A 17,859-nucleotide genomic window follows, 5' to 3' on the forward strand; every position below is an offset into this window, starting at 1 on the left:
ATCCCAACACAGACATTCTTTGAGAGACTTGAGGGAGAAAACGGACAGGCACAAGGTATCTGGGGCTTTTTCCAAACAGTAGAAAATAATCCTCTTTTTGAGCAGTTTCACATGGCTCCTGCCAGTATCACAGGTCAGGAAAGGGGAGCATCTTGTCCTGTCTCTGAGCAGGTCAATGACCAGGCAGGAGGCAGTGGACAAGGACCAGCTGGAGCTCCTTTTGGCAATGATTCAATGACCAAAAGCTAAGGTAGGTTTTTGTTGTTCCACCAGTTAGATCTGAGGAGACACCTGACTTCCTGAAACCCCTACAAGGGGTGGATGTTCCTGACCTCACAGAAGACAGCAATCCTGGTCAGCTAGCCTCAAAAGTAGCTGCATCATGTTAGGATTCACCACCGCTTGTCAGTGTTGTGTTCTCCTCAAAAATGTGTGGAAATGCCATGCAGAGATGTTTTATTAACAGTTTCAGATTCTCAGTCTGGAGTGGCCCAAACTATTTGGTAAAATGCAAACAGAGAAGCTGCAGTTTCACCTTAAGTGGTATCATCTACATAAAACCCTAAGAAAAGTGGATCCTCTGTGCCAACTATGGGAAATTTAAGATCTACGTTATTAGAAAGGAAGTTTTGATGTACATGTAAGGACAATACAACTCCTTTACTAATTTTATTTACTGTGTGAGCTCCATTTAAAACCTCTAGCACCAGTATCAAAATGGAAGTGTTTAAGCAATATAGAAAAAGCCTGAATCCAATCAGCTTTATGAAGCAAAAAGATCACTCACACATTTCTGGCAGGTTTGGTAAACACCTGGGTTAAAAATAATAGTTATAATAAAAAAGCCAAAGTCCACTTTTAGAGCCAGAACAGTGTCCCTTTGAAATTATCCAAGGAATGGGCAGTGGCCAGAGTTCAAGGGAAGTCAGCCCTGCTGAGTAAAGTTCCAGTTCCACGAGTCTGAACCCTATAAATTCCCAGTGGCGTTGGTGGGGACTGCAGCAGTTTTGCATCTCGTACGACTAGCCCCATAATTGTATGTTGCATTTCTCCAGGTCCAGCCTGAACAAGAAATGCCCTGGTTTTGGCTGATTAAAAAAATTCATATACATATATATATATATGTATATATATATACACATATATGTGTGTGCATGTGTGTGTATAAAAGAAAAAAAAATCACACCAAAATAAATGGCTGCCACCACAGCTCCAACAGGCAGGACCAAAGAGCTCTCTCCTAAGCAGTTTAGCTGGCAAACTGGGCAATCCTAGTGTGTACATGGTCATGGTCTGCCAGCACCTTGACATCAATAGGAATTGAGCTTGGCTCCAAGAGGAAATAGATTACTCACATTACTGTTTTCAGTGGTGAACACGAGCACTGGAGAGCTTGTGCCCTCTGTGAGCACTTAGCAGTAGCAGTCAAGCCCACAGGCTAGAGAAGGAGCCAAGACTAGGGTAAGACCGCTTTTGTTTGATTCTTTGTCTGCAGGCCAATCAACCACAACAAAACAAGATCAACTGTAATGCAAAGAAAAACCAGAGGCCAAAGACCAAGGTGCAAATAATGCTAATCGATTTTCCGCAGCTGTCAATTTGTCATTTGCCAGAGCTTGTCAGAAGCTCTGCTTTAGTTCAAACAGGTCAACACTTTATCCATGCCATTCCTGCCTGGTCAGGAGGGGGGTTCTTGTGGCCTGTGCTGTGCTGGTGGACACCTGCTGCTTTGTTTCCCAACAATGAAAAAATCGGCCAGGGTACAGCCAGCTAACTTCACCATCTCAGCTGCTGCCAGTCTCCATCCTAGATTTGTAGGCATGTGGTGCCACCTCTTCTTTCTGTAGCACGTTCTGCAAATATGGCCAAGGGGAGGGGAAGATTTACTAACAGGAAGAGATCAGCCTCTGAGTCAGGAGCCCTGATGGGCAGGAAGATGTATCACTCCCTAGACAGCAGGCAGCCCAGGAAAAGTAAACAACAAGCAGACTTGATATCCAATGAACTAGGGTAAAACCCTGCCAGTGACTGCTAAGTGCCAGCCCAGCAGCTTTTCTGGTGCTGCTTTGGCCCTGAGATGCTAACTTGGTTTTTTGAGGAGCCCAAGGTGATAAATACAACCACATTTTTAAAAAGAAAGGCTTCCACATGAGTCTTCTGCTGTCTCTGTGCCCTCAGGCTAGAGACTACAGCCTCTGCCCTTCTTGCTGAGCCCTTGGGCTCTTCTTGGTCCCCCTATCTCCTGGTCCTCCCAGGTGTCATCCTCCTATCTGGGCACCCCTACATGTTTCCCACAGCTATTCCCAAGAGGAAAGATCCTAATAAGACTTTAGAGTTCAGAGCAACTGAGTGAAATGTAATGGGATCGACAACACTGGAAATAATAAAGCAAAGAGAGAGAGAGCACGCAAGAGAGAAGTTGTAAGATCAACTAACCAGAATGATTTAAGCACAGAGCACAACCCATCAGGTCAATCCGCAGAGGAGAGGGACGACTAGCAACTGTCTGCAGCTCGCCTTCAGTCCTGGCCAGGAGTGCTCCTCAAGTCCACTACAGCCACAAAGAGGTCTCCACAGGCAGTCCCTACAGAGGGGACATCACCCTCTCCAAACAACCCTGGCGTGTCAGTCCCACCCTTGCCGTTTCCTGCCTCCAGGGAGCTCGTGTTGGTCTCATTCTCCTTCCTGGAGCTGTAGCACTTCCCCATCCTTGTTCTTGCTGCCCTTGTGCTTGAACGATCCTGTGCCTGTCTCTAATCCCATGGAGGGGGCTCCCCCCATGGTGCTGTGGGGGATGTGACACACTGGCAAAATGGGGGGCCGCAGGGGGATTACAACGCCAGCAAGGTGGGAGAGTTCAAGGAATCTGAGGACTGGTCCCCGCTGCTGCTGCTCCTCCGGTGAGCTTTGGAGCAGGACTCAGAAGGGGAGAGAGGAGACTCCTGATCCAACACGTTAGGGTAGGTGAACACCAAGTTGGAAGAGCCAGGAGTGATGGCTGGTGTTGAGGTCACCACAATGGGAGTGTTGAGTGCCTCCTCCCCATAAAAACCTCCAGCAATGCTGATGGGCTTAATGACAGACCTCTGGGCTTTGTCAAGGACCAAAGAGGAAGATGGGATCTCTTCCTCCACAGGCTCCTGCTTCACCACCACTGCTCCACTTGCTCCAGTCCGAATGCTCTGGAGGCTGCTGGATGGTGGGCTCCGACGTTCCTCAGGGCTGATCTTGCACACAGGGCTGTGAGCCACCAGCATAAACTCCAGCTTCTCCTTCTCCTTCTGGAGCTCAGCAATCTCCTTTTGCAGCACTGACTTCTCCTCCTCCAGTACTTCAGTTTCCTGCACACAAAAGGGGAATAAATAAATAAATAAAATAGTAAAGGCTCGAACTACTTCTCACCTGGAATAGGGCCACCAAATCCAGACCCCATCTGGCACAGGCAGATACACCCCAGACTCTTCATGACCAAGCAGTCACCAGGTCATTGCCAGCTGAGCATCTTGAGTTTCATGTGTCTATTTGGAGGATTCCCTAACATCACCAATCTAAGAGTTATAAGTAATCTCATGAATTTGCCTTAATCTTCTGAAGACTAGTTTTTGCCATTGTGCCTTGGCCTGTGACTTCAGTCTTCTCCCTTCCTCTCTGCCTGACAGACACCTTAGTAGAGGACCCAGATCTCATCCCATTGTTTTTTTATGTTAGGCCAGTATTACTCTTTTCACTTTGACAAAAGTTGTGTATACCAGTCTCTAAACTGTTTCCATTTTGTTTCTGAAGTGCATATTCCAGATACAGGTCTGACACTTGTCCAACTCTTGCCCAAAGGACTAACTGGGTTACCCCTTGATGCACCCTACAATTAATACATTTACCTTTCCCATGGTCACATCACACAGATGGATCATAGTCAGTCTGGGAGCAGTTAGGACTTTCCCATGTGAGGAGCTCGTAACTCCACAAAACTCACACTTGGCCTTTAGGATATGATTTCCCACTATGCATACTCCTCTCACTTCTATCACTTTAGTCCCAACATCTCTATAGGATGTCCTGCCTCCCCTACACTCAGAACACCTCCTAATTTGAGGCAGAGCACATTTCATGGGTGTGCTTTCCCTGCTGGTGTTCTTGTTAACAAGATCACTGGATAAAACCAGGCTGGTTCTTGACCAGGAGCACTGGAGCCTTTGCTTCAGCTTATTTCACACAACCCAATCTTGTCTTCTCTTCAACCAGTGCCCTACTTACCCCTTGCTTCTTATGCTCAGCTCTACCTTCTCCAGCTTTACTAATTATTACTTGTACAGCATCAGGGCAAACATCTCTGTGGTGCTTCCTTTTTGAAGGAAGTCAGTTACTACCCCACATCCCAAGAAGGAGTAAACCTAAAGGCTATAGCTTTGATAGGCACATACAACATCTGCCTTGTTTACTATGGCTTTCAGGTGATCCTACCTCTTTAGTGCTTTTGTCCTTACAGTCTGCCTTTGAGGCACAGAGTGTCTTTTATTTCCACTTATGAAAGGTAACCAGAGTCAAGGAGACTTGTGCTAGTTGAGAGGCGAGAAGGGAAGAGAGCTCCTAGGACATTTTGGGCACTCAGCAAAGAGAATTTTAGGGTCCTAAGCTCCAGGCCCAAGTCCCCTTCATCAGCTACTGTTGATGGAGGAGCAGGACCTCTAGGCAGCCTTGGACAAGGAAGGCAGAGTGTGTTTGAAGCAGCTTCCTCGAACGTGCTGGTGGAGGAAGAACAATGCCCTCGGAGCTGGTCAGAAGGGAGGGCGACACGGCAGGACAAATGTGTGCAGGGCACGTACCGCCTGGAGTTTCTCTGTCAGCTCTCGACGCCTGTTACGACACTTAGCAGCTGCCAGCTTGTTCCTCTCTCTCCGGATCCTTCGCTTCTCTTCTTCCTCAGGCGACAGCTGTGGGCAAGTGCCAAGAAAATCCAATCAGATCTGAGCAAGGCATTCCTTTCAGTTTGTGAGGATTTGACCGCAATGCAAAGGAAAAAAGCCTGATCCAGCAGGATGCTGAGCACTCCCCCTCGTCACTGGTGTCAGCAGAAGATGAAAGCACACAGTATCTCTGCCTGCACCAGGTCCTAGCACAAGGGTGAGGAGAAGGAGCGGGGCACAGGGAGAAGATTGTGTAAGAGGACAGTGAATCTGCACCAAGGCCAAACAGATAAAAGATGCTCTGATTGTTTCACAACTTGGGTGGTACGTTAAGCAAAACCAGAGCACGCTGTTGTGTAAGTGCCTCTTTCTTGAAAGAAAATATCTGCTGCTTCCCACACAAAAATAGTTGTTCTCTTGAAGGTCGGGATGGTGTATAGAGGGAGACAGGGAAATCAGCAGAGCTCCCATGAAGTCCATGAAGCAACAATGATTTATACCACCCAAAAATCTGACCTCAGATTTTTGAGCACTCAGCGAGATAACCCACTGCTTCTTGCATCAGCAGGCAAGGCTTCAGTGATATCAAGGGCTTCCTGAGGCCAGCTGACATCCTCACTGATGTAAATCAGGAGCAATTCCATAGAAACCCATCCAGCTACACTCTTGCGAAACCAGAGGAAGTGAACAGGAGCTCACAAGACCTGGTCAAAGCTATGCCTAACTTTTGAGGTTTGAGACAAGGTTTTACAAACCCCAGCAGCAGCAGAGAGGTTTGTGCCATGGCCAAAGCCAAGGCGCCAGTACAGCAGGGCACAGAGCAGGCGAGCGTGGCCCCACTCTTCACTGTGGCACCCAGCATGTGAGAGCCACGCCAGCAGCGCAGTGAGGAGACCCAGGGGACGTGCTCAGCCCTGCACTGCAACCTTGTGCCCTACGCTTCAGCCTCCCCCAGCACGTGTGTGCTGCAGGGACTCCGGCCTGGTGACTGTAAATGAAAGCAAAACTCTGACACCTGGCAAAGCACACGTCAGATCTCACAGACTGCCAGCAGAGAATGGAAAGAAACACTTCTTCAGAGAAGCTTGAGTTTTAATCTCTTCATGGACTGTCAATGTCACAAATGAGACCTTCACAGTTTTACTATCTTTTCTTTTTATTGTTAGTTTTACTCCAACCTCAGTCTAGTTTGTTTTGGCTCGCTCTATCTCCCTAATTTTGATGCTTGCAGTTTCAGTAAGTTTACTTCAGCCTCTGGGCATTCAGCTCGCTCATTTCTGCTTTATTCTGATCTGATCTGTGCCTGTGATTTCACCTGCATGTAACATGAGCTCCTGGATGCTCTCTGATCAACACAAGCAATTCTAGGACTGCAGGACACAGAATTTAGGCCCAAAGGCTTTTTCCATCAGCAGTCACAATGTCCATCCCAGGGTGGGGGGTACCTCCATTCTGCTGGGCAGCATATTTCCCCCAGTAAGGAGCCCCTGCAGGCACTGCTCTCCCTGCCACAGCTCTGCCCTCTCACTTCCCACCCCATATGAATGCAGGGTAAAAATGCATTTACACACAAGTATCTACAGTATGGCAGTTGCATTGAGCGTGCACACAGAAGCTATGCTGACTTGGGGCCTCAGTGTACAGTTTTTAAGAGACCTTTCATGGTTTGGAAGCACAGATCTCATTGAAATATGTTTGGAGTAAAATTTCTGCTCCAAGGGCCTTCAGTAATTTAAAAATTATCTGTTTCGGAGACTCTACTTTGCAAAAATTGCACAGGCGTGGCAGAAGCCCCTAATCTGGATGTTCTTAACATTTTCCCAGGTCTAAAAAGGAATATTCCATCAGTGGTTGCTGGATTTGTTCGAAAGCGGTTGGATTTGGCACTCTTTATGCCCCTGCCGTATGCGTTATCCATAGCTTGTCCAAGCCCAATACGTGCATTCACTGTCAGGAACGTTCATCAAAACAGGCTCTTTTCATAAATGTTACAGAATGTTTTCCAAAAAGGCACTCCGATGTGGTGTTCAAAGCACCAGCCACGGAAACCTGAGCCAAAGGGCCACAACAGAGTGCCCGGGTACTGCCTTAGCACGTGTCTAATCAAAAGGACTTGGCTTTGAATGACCCACAATGAATGGCTTGCAAACAAGCCACAGGCCAGGAATTGCTTGGCAGGCATCCTTCAGCAAATAACTCTGAACAACAAATAAAGCAGAGAATATGGTGATCTCTTCACGGCCAATTTGTGAACACAGAGGCAGCATTTGTCAAACAAATTAGTTGTTGCTAATTATTCCTCCAGTTCTGTGAGACTTTCTTTGCCTTTGGACACCAGCCCTGCATGCAGGGAACAGGGAAGTAGCTCCAGCTGGTGGAAAAGGCTGGCACGTACTGAACCACCACAGCTACCCCATCCGCCCTCCCAAAAATGGGTCCTCACTGCAGCCATTCCTGCTCCCCACACAGAGGTATTGCTAAACTCTAACTCCAACCTCTTGGGTCTAAACCAGACAGCAACTCCACAGAAAATAATCGGACTGTGAATCAAAACAGATGACGTAGAAGTAAAAGTAGGGCTGGTGAGTCTTATTAGAAACAGACCTCACGCAACAGCATGCATTCATGTCTGGAGGGTGGCTCACTGAACTGCTCTGCAGCGACCCACACAAATGCTGCTTGGGAACAACCTGGGGAGACCGAGTTCAGTCAGATCAATTTTTTTTTTTGAAGAGAAATCAGCCTAGCACTGTGAATAGCTGTTCATCAGACAGCCCTGGAGAAGGCTGATTCTTACTAAGAGAAGAACAGCGGTGCTGATTTCCAGAAGATGAGATGCCTGCACCTAGCCCACCAGATCCAGAGTCCCAGCTTGATAATCCCATTAGGAGGTTGAGCACAGGGCAGCAGTGGTACAAGCCACTCCGTGCCAGTCATGAAAATACCTCTGGGTTTGGAGCAGAAAAATCTCTTATGGGATCCCCCACAAAACTGCTGCAAAAAGATCAGGCAATTTCAGGTTTGTAATGGGAAGGTGGATTTAGACCCCAGTCATCCAGAAGGCTCCTCATGCTAGAGTTGGGGTGCTCTAGGGAAGCTGTTCCTCCCTGCATGATGCTGGCAGGTACTGGGGGTATTGCACAAATGGAGACTGGAGCACTGCTAGCAGCTACAGAGCTGACAGAAAACACTAGCTGATTTAATTTGGAGTCAGACTTGTCAAGGACCTTACATGAAAGCTGCTCTGCTTTCTTGGAGGTTTCCTTCTGCCTGGAGTGGCAGAGACACTCAAACTGAAACCCAGGGCGCATCTTCAGAGTTTCACCCGCTTTTGAAACCAAGCCGCAATGCGGGCCGGTGATGCGAAACGTTTGATGAAACCAACACTTGGGTAAATCTCACCATATGATGAGGAGGCAGCAATAAAAGTCACCCTCCAGCTTACATCCTCCACCACCTAAGAAGCCCCAGCACGTGTACAGCACCAGAGATGGACCTCAGCGCTCCCCTGTGGTGCTGGGAGCTCTCACGAGGGGGTGAGGGGAACCTCTCTGAACTGTTTTCAAGGCACTCCCAGCTGCTGTCCCCACTGCGGTTACCTGCTCATCTCTCCGCCTCCGTCCCACCGTGGTGCCGATGGTTTTGATGACCCCAGGCCGCTGCAGAGCCGTGTGTCCGGCCACCGAGGACAGCGGGGGCAGCGGGTGGCTGTACGGGTGTGAGCGCGAGTAGGGGCTGGACATGGAGGTGATCACGGTGGGCTGCACCATCCACTGGAGGTCCTGGCTGGTGGTGATGGCGTTGATCGTAGGGATGAAAGCGCTGCCTGATCCTGGCATATCTACTCGGAATTTCTAGGAGGAAAGGCAGAGGAGAAGAGGGACAGAGAGCAGAGAAGAAGGCGTCAATGAGAGCAGAACATAAGTGGTTACTCTGAAACCAGCTAGGCCCTCGGGGCGGCACCAGTGAGGATCAAAGCAGCACCTGAAGCAAAAACACCAGTAGCTGGTGCCCCCGCAGCATCTTAAGCTGCCCCTGCCTGCCACAGTCCCTTGAGGAAGCCACTGGGCTCAGGCACTTCCCCTCCAGAGCAGCCCTCCTCTCCCAACCTCTTTCCTCTTTCCCCACACACCTCCCCAGCATGCTCTAACCCAGGCTCCCCTCCCAAGCACCGTCCCCACTGCTGCCACCTCCTGCCAGTGCCCACCACTCCTTCCGGCATGGAGCAAAAGGGGAAATTAAGGAGTTTCTAGAGAAACACTTCTCTACGAGCCCAAAGAAAAGGAAGAGAAACTTCAGATGTGAAATGCCGTTACCAAGCAGACCAAAGCCTCCTTTCACCAAAGGATTGCCCCGAAATTAGGGTTTGGTAGGGCAAGAACAGCAGTCTGCTTCTCCTTCAGTAGCTCTGTGCTCGCCGAGAAACCCAGCCCTGAGATGGTTACGTGCGAGGATATGTATTTTAATAGCAGCCTATAAAATAGGTCTTAGGATTCAGATCGGACAAGTTCCCTGCAGCCCTCTGCACTGTCTAGACAAAACAAGGCAGCAGTAAAACCAAGGCAGCAGGTAATGATCGCCTCCAAAATACATGTACACCTTCTTTCAGACAGAGGTAAATCCATCTGGATAATATGCTGGCAATAAATTGCAAGGAAAACAATCGCTTGTCCCCGGAGGGGGAAGCAGGAGAGAAAAAAATGTTTTTGTCTATACTGAGCTCCTTCAGGAGGCTTTCAATGGTTAGACCTAATTAAACACACAGACAGGCCTTCCTCCAGCAATCACTGAGCAAGGGACAGGGCTTGTAGGACCCACAGCTGTCACCAGCACTGGTTTGTAAGCCTTGAAAAATGCACATTCTTGGGTCAACAAGCTAGCTTCCCAGAGAAGTGAGAGCCCTTGCATCAGCCTGACCTCAGCTCAGGTAAGCGTCCCAGATAAGGGACACCACTTGAACACAGATTTCCTTTTCAGGGTGTGCCTAGACAAGCACCTTAAGGGCTTTGTTAAACCAAGGCTACTGCTAATAGTATTTCACATGCTGATAGCTACAGCACTTCAGGCCAGCATTACCGAGCTGCCAACACCTGAAGACCAGGAGATCCAGTCTGAATACTGACAGCTGCTCAATTACACCTCAAAATCTAGCACGAAAGGATGAGAGAAGGAAGGAGCGAGTCAAGCAAGGAGGGAAATTACACAGAGAGGATGATACTGGCACCAAGACCTTGGCAAAACCTCCAACAGCACCTCAGAGATTCACTTGGAGCTTGAGTTCAACACAGCCTCAGCTCATCCCATATTTCAGAGTCCATGTCACCCCTCTCAATTAGTTACAGAGACTTGGAGCCTCAAACTGTCAGCACTGCATCAGAATTTATGGGTGCAGATCCCCTCGTTTGCTCTGCATGGTGTAGGCTGTGACCACATAGCAGAGAAGAGGATGCGCTGGTGCCTCTGTAACCAGAACACAAGAGGACCTTAAACCTCGCAGAAGGGAGGAAGTGCGAGACCAGTTGAACCACGAGCTCAGCTCAAGGGATGTGAGCCCTACTTCCAGACCCACAAGTGGCTTCTACCACCACCATTACCTCTCTGTGCCACCCTCCCTTTCACACCCAAAAAGCAGAGAAGAGGTGTCCTGTCTTCTTTGCAGGGCCAGCTATGACTGCAAGACATCCAGAGAGCTTCTGGTGCTTTGCCAGAGACACCACTGGCATTCCAGAGCTAACCTTTGCCTCCAACACCCAACAACATGCTAAAAATTCCCAACAGAGGTTGGGAGAGTCAGTTCCATCACCAAATCAACCACATAAAATACAAGCATCTGACACAAAAATTAGGCTCCAAGTATTGACTAAGCAAGTACTCCATTTCCAGTCACTCCTGTATTCAACCTAGGACACTTCTGTAACACTAGTGGAGGTCTCCTGGACCTACTGGCAAAGGGGAGCTGCTCAGTTCAGCCACATCCCTCTGCAGCTCCACAATGCCTGCTTGCAGACCTGGGGAGAAAAGACCAGTTCCTCTCCATGCCGTGCCCCATCTCTGTCACCAGCTTCCCTTCTAACAACTCAAAATATCTCAGAAAAAAAAAATCACCCAAACCTGTATTCTGTACTTTCCAAAGGCAGTATTTTTCCTGGATAACTAAGGGACACACTGCTGTAGCAGGCTGAGTCTTCAGACACAGTGTGCTCAGTCTAACACCAGGCTTACAAGCATTGCTTCCTGGCTGGTCAGGCTTTCCCCACATACCTTGCTTTCCCTGCTAGGATGCTGCACTGGATCAGCTCTGCTGTGCCAAAATGCTGCTGGCCCCCCACATGCTGCCCAGTGGCAATCAGCTCTGACCCCTGGGATTCTGCTGGCTGCAGTGGCAGGCCCTGAATTCCCTGTCACCTCCCCTGTACAGCCCCTTTGAACACCAGGCTCCTCACACAGAAATGCCAGACCTTTCCCCAAACTGCAGCCCCATCTTTGCTTTCCTCATCCCTCCTCTCAGAGAGCTTCAATGCTCCAGCCAGCCTGGCAGCACTGCCTGCCCTCACCCACCTCCCTTCTCCTCTTTTCAGACCCCCTCCTGCCTTCTCTCACAGGACATGCACAACTCTCCTCTCCTGACCCACGAGAGGCTCCTGGAAGCATCTCTCTGCCAGCTCTACAAGGAATTCAGAGCACTACAGCGAGATGAGGCGATAGGCAGATTGCAGGGCTACACATGCAGCACGCGCTCAGCCATGAACCCACCGCTCTCCTCTTGACCCAAGCAAACACAGAGGAAGGTATCATTAAAAAACCCCAACAACTAAACAGCAAACAGAAAGAGTCCTGTTATTAAGTGTGCCAAGAACTGAGGTTAGTCTCTGCTCTGCCTTAAAAATATGGGGTTGGATGAGAGCCTCCTCAGATCCATAGTCAGGGGAGGCTCCAGCGAGTCCTGCCACAGGCAGGGACAGACTGTGGTAGCAGCTCACAACTTAGCAGCACAGACAGCACAGGGACATTTCAAGCTTTGGCTTTGTGGTTCCTTTCTCCACCTTAAGGTTTCTATATGGCACCCTGTTGTGTCTTTGCTCCACTCTGGACTTTCATTGACATCTGTAACTAAGTACTGAGCAGCACCAGAAACAAGTCGAGAAATGGGTGTAATGGCTGGGGGAAAAAAACAATCAAAACCAACAATTAAGTGACCAAGAAAAATCCTACAGCATCTTCAACATTACTCAGTTATCAAATACAGGGCATATGTAATAGATCTTACAATAAACACAAGGCCCTTGATGGCTCTCCTATGTTGAACATCTCAAAGAAAAACTGGACACAGTGCTATAATATCTCAGGGGAAAGCTAACCACTCTGAAAGAGTACACAAACTCTTCCCATTAAAGTCTATGTTTACCACATGGCAAGTCAGTGATTAGGAAAATAGCATAACACGCAACTTAAAAGAAAAATGTTCCAGTGCTGTGCTGTATGGGAAAATAATTAAAAAGCATCAAAGTTTTGGCTCAGAGACACAATTTCCATTTAAACATGTGACTGATGCATCTTTTCTTGCTTTTGGAAGAAAAAAAAGAACCCAATAAAGAAAAAATTTCAGCAATGCATATTTTCTGTAGTGATAAAACTGCAGATCTCCAAAGACCAGAATCAGCAGAACAGCCCAACAGCTAGGGTAAAGGCAACGCTTACATTTGATCCTAATCTACAACATCTGTAAGGATAAGGGAAAGACGGAGCACAAGGCCTTGAGAAATCTCCCGGATTCTTAAAGAAAACATTTATGTTCTCGCTAAGCCAACGTGCTGCTCTAAGCCCTGTTTCAGATAGTAACCCTAGAAACTGGGCTCTGGTCCCCGTATGGAGCGGCACGCACGCGAGCTGCCTGGGGAAGACGGGGAGCCCCAGAAAAAGGGGGAAACCCAGTTACTGCTCAGACTGTGACAGCTCAAATGGGAAGCGGTGACGGAGTTTCACGACCTCCTGCAGCAAGTGCTTGAATCCAGAGCAGCTGTTAAATCACAGGAGGAAAGGGAGAGTGAGAATTTGCAGCTTGCCGGGCGTTTCCAGCTTCTCAGCCCCCCTTCCCGCTCTCCCACCCTGTCCTAGCATTTACTGTAAACCAGGGAAGAAGCTTTAGCTGAGCTAGAATCCCTGGAAACCCCAGCCCGCAGCCCGCAGAGGGCACCAGCGAGATGCGTTTGGAGCAGGCAGGGAGCGGCAGCGAGTCATTTCTGGTAAAACTTCTTTAATGTGAGGAATGTCACGGGCTGGTACGGCTGGCAGAGTTTAAGACCGGACTTTTTTTCCTTTTTTTTTTTTTTTTCTCTTCTAATTATCCTAAGATTCCTGGATGCGAAGGCTACACTGTTCTCACACTGCCTGGTCGCCCGTACAAGCCACATAAGAAAAATATTGTGAGAAAAAAAAAAAGCGGGGGGGAAGCCCAACTCTGAAAAGGCGAAAAAAGAGTGAGGCTGGGCCAGCTGATGTAAACAAGTTATGAAATAACCCAGGTTTGTATAACTGGCCCGATTGTGTAATGCCTTCCCCAAAAGTGATAGATTTAGTCGATCTAGGCACAAAAGTAATTCCGAGGTATTTTCTTAGGCAAATGAAAGGTAAAAAACATCCCAAACCACACGACTGGGCTTTCAGGTCCGTGAATTCACGCCGCTTCTACAGGAAATATTCCCCATTCTCGAGGAGCCGCCCAGCAGCGGGGCTTGCGTGGGGAGCGGGGCCGGGGAGCGCGGGGAGCGCTCCGGCGAGCCCCAGGAAACTCCCGCTGGGAAAAAGGCACGGCGGCCCCCGGCAGAACCGGGGAGCGGCCGGGCAGGGGGCTGAGCGCCGCCGGCCGCGGGCTCCCAGCGCGGACCCCTCACGGTCCCAGCGTGGCAAAGGCAAAAAGAGTGTCAGCGCCCCGGCGACAAAGTTTAGCGAGGAGAAACGGGCAGATAACCGCAGGCGCTGAAAATCCCCAGAGCCCACTTCCAGCCATCCTTCCGTGTTCCACGGCGGCTGCAAGAGCTCCGTGAATAACTCGGGCGGCACCTCCCAAAGTCCCACCGAAGCCGCGCAAAGTGCTGCGGGCGAGCCCTGGGCACCACCGGGGCAGGCGCGATAAACGGGGACAGCGAGAAGCTCCCAACGAGAACAAAAGCAGGAAGGAGGAAGAGTTCGGTGCGCCCTTGTATTCGCGTTACCGACCTCACAGAGAAGTGGCCCGGAGGAGCCTTGTGATTGCTCAAAGGGGGATTGCTCCCGGCCCGGCGCTGCGGCGGTGCCCGGGCGACAGGCGGGGACTCGGCACCGACACCCGCCGACCGCGCTCCACCTGGAGTGGGGCCGGCGGGGACTGCGCGCCGGGCGCTCCCTGCCCGCACGTCCCCACTCGGGGCAGGCCGTGCCTCCCACAACACCCTCGGCCCGACAGGCGGGAACTCCGGTCAGCGTCCCTCCGGACGCGTCGCGGCACCCGCTCCGGGGCGGGCAGGGAGGAAAGAAGAAGGCGCTACGGGCGGCGGGACGGAGCGGCGGCCGCGGGCAGCCCCGCGCCCCGGCACCGCCTGCGCCTCCGCGGCCGGCGCCTCTCCGCCGGGCGCCCGCGCCTCCACCGCGGAGGAAGCGCCTGCCGCTCCCCGGGCGTGGCGGTGAACTCCCGTCCCGGGAGCGCTCGGAGCAGCGCCCGGAGGGAGCGGGGGAGAGGGGCAGCGCCCGGCCCTACCTGCTGGGCTGCGCCGCTCGAGTAGGTCTCGGGGTGTCCCGGGGAGCCGCTGCTGCCTCTGGAGGAGGTGTCGAAGTTCCCGGGGTAGTCCTGGTACATGGTCCGAGGTCGGGCCGGGGGAGCCGCGTCCCCGCCTTCCCACACCGACACCCGCCGCTCCCTCGCCGTCTCCCCGCCCCCTTCTCCCTCCCGACCTCTTCGGCTCTTGCCTTTCGCCTCCCAACGCTCGCCGCGGAGAGAGAAAAAAATAATAAAAGCGGCTTTGGAGACGGGGAAGAAAGTGAGGGGAAAAAAGTAAAAAGAAAAAAAAAGAAAAAAGGGGAAAAAATAAAAATAAAGAGGTAACAAAATTAAAAATAATAACAGCGATGAAAAGTGGCTCAGTTGGCAGCCGAGCGCCTGCGGGACGGGACGGCACGGCAGGGCTCGGCGGCGCGGCGGGAGCAGAGCCGTGCGCGCAAGCGGGCGCTCGCCGATGTCCTCTCTCCGCGCTGCCCGGCGAAACTCGCCCCGCCGGCGGAGCGGCTCCGGCCCCGGGGGCTACAGGCGGAGCGGTTCTCCGCCCCCCAACCTCCTCCTGCACCACCACCACACACCGGCCGCCCCTTTTCCCGGCGCGGGGTGACTCAGCCGGGTCTTGCGCCCCGCGGCTCGGCGGCGCTGCGAGCGGGAGCTCCGCGCGCCCGCGGTGACTCAGAGCAATGGCATCGCCCCGGCCGCGCTCGCTTATTATCCGCCCGCCGCCGCACCATGTGCACTCGCACACGTCAAACCCGCGGCGCACCGGCCCCACCTTGCCAGCGCGGAGCCTCCCACCTGCCGCCGCGGCGGGGGGAGGCGGGCCGGCCGCGGGGGGACGGCGCAGGGCTCCGCCGCGACGCCCGCCCCGCTGCGCCCGCCCCTCCCGGGCCCGTGGTGCGGGCGGCTCGGGCGGGGCGGGTGGCGCGGCGGGGGCAGCTCGGAGCGCGGTTCCCGGCAGGCCCCGCCTCCCCCCGCCCCGCTTGGTGCCGTCCGCTGTCGCACGTTGCCAAAAATGGTCATTTGCGTCGCACGACGCGAGCGCGGGTTTCCTTGCCGCGGATGACGCGCTGCCAGAGGGATTCCCTCCCGGCCGGCGGGATTTAAAGGGACAGGCGCACCGCTGGCAGAGCGGAGCGGGGGAGCTGCGGCAAGCAGAGCGCAGGGCTCGCCCGCCCCGCCACGGTGCCTCGGGGGGCGTTTGATCCAGCCCTTCTCCCTGCAGGAGAGTGGCCGGCACCAGGGTTGCCCCAGGGCTCGGTCCGTTTTTCAGCGCATCAATAAACCAGGCGTTGGACTCGTCTAGTTTTTATGGCACTGTTAAACTAGTTTTATTTATTGTATCTGTATTATTTTATATTTCTATTATTTTATTTTGTATTTTCGTGGTTATTACTTCCATAATTTTCATTTATTGTCATTAACTGCGTTTTATTTAGTAATATTATTTTTTAATTTCTTTTTAATTTTAAAATATTTTTCCTAATTAATTTTCATTTAAATTTTTTATTATTTTTATTCTTATTCAAAATTGATAAATATTGTTACTTTTATTTTCTTTCTCCCCGCCCCCCCCCTTTTTTTTTCTAATTTAATTTTTACATTTATTTTTACTTTTTAAGTGGACTCCTCCATCCTCCTCAGATCTGCAGAGCCACTCGAGGTCTCCAAACCAGAGTGTGTCACAGGAACATCAGGTGACAGCCCTGAGATTCCCTGCAGCAGGAACTCCTACCAGCCCTGGCTCTGGCATTGCCAGGTCACTGACTAGCACAGGCTGGAAGGTGGCAGAAGCAGATAGAGCAGAGCCATCCACACAGAACGCGGGCTCTGCAGTGATCTGCAGCGAATATAGCAGTGATGCTGCTTCACAGATTGTTTAAATGCCGCTCCTAGACACGAAGTGTCTTGTTTCCACACTCCCTGGAGGATTTGCCCAGCGCTGGGCAAGTCCTTTTTGCTGGTAGGGAGGGAGAAGTCATCTAAGTTCAAGCTATAAAATCCCATTTAAGCTGTCTCACGGACAAACTGTTTTTCCACAGGAGCCCACCTGAAAGCAGCAGGTTTTTCTCCACTGTGCTCCTTGGAAGGCAGAAGCAGCACCCATCTCAACCTTGGAGCCTTCGGGGAACTCTGAAATGAAGCACCCTATAGGGTCTAAGTCTTCAGAATTTAGTTATTTTTTAGCACTGACCCAGGAATTTGGGACTAAAGTTCCTGCCGATGCAGTTTAGTTTTCAGCACCTTCATTATTCAGACAATTGAAATTCTCCCTCCAAATTAGCTGACCTATTTCAGGCAGCACCTGACTTTGGAGGAGGTGGGGAAAGGGCTGTAAAGATATTCCCATGTTCCCAACTTGAACTGCATTAGGAGTGAGGGGTGGGGAGGGGGAGAGGTGCTCTAGCAGGCACAGGGAGGCTGTGATGTGGTTTTCCCTTTGGGTGGCAGGTGATCTGCACATGCTGCTTTCTGCTGGAAAGAGAATTAATTCAAGACGTGAGAGGAATCAGGGAGCCGTTGTCAAGAGATGAAGAGAGAAAGGGTAAAAGAGGCGTCAAAATAAATAAACTTAACAAAAGCCATGGCTGGGTTTTGGCTGGTCACCACCCTTGGCTCTGCCTCCCCCTCAGGTGGAGGACGCTGCTGGCTCCGAGGCTTACCAGATGTTAGGAACCATTGCCATCACCTGAGCTCACCAACCCTGGCTCTGCTCCTGTTTTGCATCAGGCTGGTGGGCTTGTAGAATCCAGCCTGCTGAGCAGCAAGGAATGCAAAAAAGTATTTGGTGTAGGGAAAGAGTGACGACCAGAAACAGGGAAGCAAGATGGGGGTGCTGGAGCCTTAGTGTTGAGGCATTTTGCAAGAGGAAAGGAGAGGTGTTTTTTATCCCTCCTCCTAGAATTTTTTCTATACTTTTTCTTCAGCAGTTCATTAAAGCTAAACTACCCACCCTCCTCATGTTTCTGCTCAAGCTCATTTTGAGCATTGTTTTCAAACATTATCTCAACGTCCTTTTGGCACATCTATCCTGTCCTGCTGAATTTGCATGAGACCTAGTCTGGGAACAGCTCGTTTGAAATGACATTCAAGGGCTGTTTTAATATTTGGCTGCAGTTAATGTGGATGCAATTAGCTGACACTTGTAAATCCTCAGGTTAAAAGCCCTGTAAGAAATGCAGGAAGCTGAACACACACCTGAGG

The 17,859-nt window shown here is 51.0% G+C and overlaps 1 protein-coding gene across 2 annotated transcripts; it reads right to left on the reverse strand.

The window, feature by feature from the left end:
• Positions 1–253: 253 nt before the first annotated feature.
• FOSL2 (FOS like 2, AP-1 transcription factor subunit) lies at positions 254–15,340 on the reverse strand. 2 transcript variants are annotated; one of them, XM_063390837.1, is made up of 4 exons: positions 14,638–15,340; positions 8,504–8,758; positions 4,824–4,931; positions 254–3,341 (listed from the first exon to the last, which is right to left on the reverse strand). In XM_063390837.1, exons 1-4 carry the CDS (start codon positions 14,734–14,736, stop codon positions 2,832–2,834), a joined length of 972 nt encoding a protein of 323 aa, XP_063246907.1. In that variant the 5' UTR covers positions 14,737–15,340; the 3' UTR covers positions 254–2,831. The 2 variants fall into 2 exon arrangements, with proteins under 2 accessions (XP_063246907.1, XP_063246908.1); XM_063390838.1 differs by lacking the exon at positions 14,638–15,340 and adding an exon at positions 14,121–14,619.
• Positions 15,341–17,859: the final 2,519 nt, after the last annotated feature.

Source organism: Prinia subflava, chromosome 2 (assembly GCF_021018805.1).
Source record: "Prinia subflava isolate CZ2003 ecotype Zambia chromosome 2, Cam_Psub_1.2, whole genome shotgun sequence".
Classification (NCBI taxonomy): domain Eukaryota; kingdom Metazoa; phylum Chordata; class Aves; order Passeriformes; family Cisticolidae; genus Prinia; species Prinia subflava.

Bases quoted from the DNA above. Each gene is read 5' to 3' on its own strand.
- FOSL2 (XM_063390837.1), bottom strand. From the start codon at position 14,736: ATGTACCAGGACTACCCCGGGAACTTCGACACCTCCTCCAGAGGCAGC. The intron at 8,759-14,637 runs GTAGGGCCGGGC...CTTTCCTCCTAG, and splicing joins CGAGCGGCGCAGCCCAGCAG to AAATTCCGAGTAGATATGCC. The intron at 4,932-8,503 runs GTAACCGCAGTG...ACTTGCCCACAG, and splicing joins GGAGGCGGAGAGATGAGCAG to CTGTCGCCTGAGGAAGAAGA.